Here is a 2295-nt window from a genome sequence, read left to right as displayed (position 1 = left end):
CTAAAAGTTATAGGATAGTAGCTCTTAAGGACTGGACTGGAGCATCCCTGGTGTAAACCCTGTGCATCTGAAATGCAGACCGGTGAACTACAAGCAGGGCTTCACCGAGTACCATTACAGGGTATAAAAATTTGTCTCTTTTACCTTTTGAGAAATTGGGCTTTTAAAAATATTGCAGTGAGCTTTAACCATCAACACATCTATCTAATGTCTTACGAATGTCTTTTATAATCATGGTAGATAATCTGCTTCAATCCACCATTGATAGTCTTGTTATTACACCTGTCATCCACCAGCTTACAAACATGAATCCTGAACTTGGGTAGTGCAACTGTTTCCTGAGAATATAAATTTATTAAGAGAATCTATTAAGAGACACAGTGCTTCAAATATCATTGTAGAACATTTTGATTAGAGCACAAAAATGGCTTCCAAACCAGAATTTGAGGGCTTTAATATAAAACAAATGTTCTAGTGTATCAAAATAATATAATCTTATATTGGTTTCTTGAAAATGACCAGTTCAAACTCCTAGGGTCGTGCATAAAAATTTTACTATTTTAACCTTGCAGAGTAATTTGGAAAGCGTTTTGTGCATAATAGGATTAAGACTTTCTTTCTTTGTCTATTCATACAGATTGGAGTCCAGGCTTCTGGCGCGACATATTTGATGAACTGCTGTATGATGACAATGAGCTGAATTATGGAGATGAATGGACTCTGAACTTTAACTACACACAGACAGACGAAGTCACCAAAGAACAGAGGAGGAAAGGCTGGAAAGTGTATTCCCACTGTGCCTATGGAAAGTATGTGATATGCTTTTCTTATAGTGGGGGGAACTTGGGGGGAACAAATGTTCTCTGCATCATTGAACTACACTAACTCTGCAAGCTGCCAATTTTATATAATTCAATTGGAAAGAGAAAAACTTCTTTGAAATAAAATCTAACATCTGCATCCATCTTCTTGTTTATCTCATAGATTCCAGTGTGGATCCTGTGGTAAAACCTGGCCTTCAGCTCGAGCAGTGGTGCTGTTCCGCTACCGGCTGCGAGGTGGCAGGGGTACAGTGATCATGCGACCCTTTGGTCAGGCATGTCGTCGTTGCCAGGATGAGGAATTTGATCTCCCGGGTTTCTCCAGAAAAGAAGTGGAACATGCTTTGCTCAGGCTTATTTCAAAAATCCGGAAAAATATTTACGGGGAAGAGGAGGAAAGCGACGATGGATCTTCAACAACCTCTAATAAAGTGTGGACCAAGCCCCATGAGAAAAACCTGTGCCAGGCCTGTCTTCTGGGCATCTGCTGTCAGGACGACGACTGAAAGAAAGACATCACTTTTTGAGTTTTTATTCTCAGGTTGTAAATATCATGGTGTCTTTTTAGATACAATGTGATGTAGAATATTGCACAATTTTGGGGCCAAAAAAGAAAAAATCAGCTTATCTAATTTTAAAAAGTTACTTCCTGTTATGGGGTTAAAGAAAACTATAGCGTTTTGTTTTTATATTTTAAAGCACTAATCCTGAATTTTGTTTGAGTATAATAAGTCTCTGAGTACAAGTAGGAGTCTGTTGATTGTTTTTTTACAAGGTTTTCCATGAAGTTGTGAACAATGAGGCACTGTTAGGATGTTTTCATATATTTTTATATATAAATATATATATATATATATATAAATAAACACTTGTATATTTCTCTTGTATATTAAAATAAAGACTTTTGAATACTTGTCTTCCATCAGCAGTGTCACAATTTGATTGCTAAAGATATAAGATTCACCATAGTTACCAAGGTTTCAGTGTTTTTTTTTCATTCATTACATATGATCTTATAGTCCATATCTAGGACTGATACTATAAGATCATATTACAACTTTCCTTCATAATATCCTAACCTCTAATGCAGATATTAGGAGGACTGATATTATAGTTTAAAAATTGTAGCCAAAGGTTTTGCAGCAAATTCTGCATTTGGAGAAACTCCAGGATATATCCTTAGTCTACGATCTTTTCTCCTATTTTGTTCTTTTAATAAATATGACATTTATTTTTCCATACAATGATTTATTACTGGATCTTTTTTTGAAGATAAAGGTTGGGCGCTAATCTCTCTTAACATCCATGGAGAACAGCAGCCATATCTGTATCTGCCTTTAAGTTGTTCTGAAGATCTGGTTTTCTCTTGGGAACATTTACAAAATGTTTTTTTTTTTTTTTTGTATTTTATTTTTCTGCCATAAAAATATAACTCACCAAAAAAAAAACTTTGCTAAAAATTTACCTTTAATGT

The 2295-nt window shown here is 35.1% G+C and overlaps 1 protein-coding gene across 1 annotated transcript in view; it reads left to right on the top strand.

Annotated features, from left to right (window-relative positions):
* The window catches only part of LOC107092468 (receptor-transporting protein 3-like), a 3623-nt gene extending 1993 nt beyond the window's left edge, over positions 1-1630 (top strand). The window contains exons 2-3 of the mRNA XM_015386965.1: positions 638-809; positions 985-1630. Coding sequence (XP_015242451.1) covers positions 638-809; positions 985-1327 — 515 coding nt within the window. The 3' untranslated portion in view covers positions 1328-1630. The remainder of the gene's footprint in view (positions 1-637; positions 810-984) is intronic.
* The last annotated feature ends 665 nt before the right edge of the window (positions 1631-2295 follow it).

The sequence above is a fragment of the Cyprinodon variegatus genome, unplaced genomic scaffold (assembly GCF_000732505.1).
Source record: "Cyprinodon variegatus isolate N-32 unplaced genomic scaffold, C_variegatus-1.0 Scaffold382, whole genome shotgun sequence".
NCBI lineage: Eukaryota > Metazoa > Chordata > Actinopteri > Cyprinodontiformes > Cyprinodontidae > Cyprinodon > Cyprinodon variegatus.
Note: the sequence above shows the minus strand (reverse complement) of the source record. Positions and strands in the feature narration are given on the sequence as shown.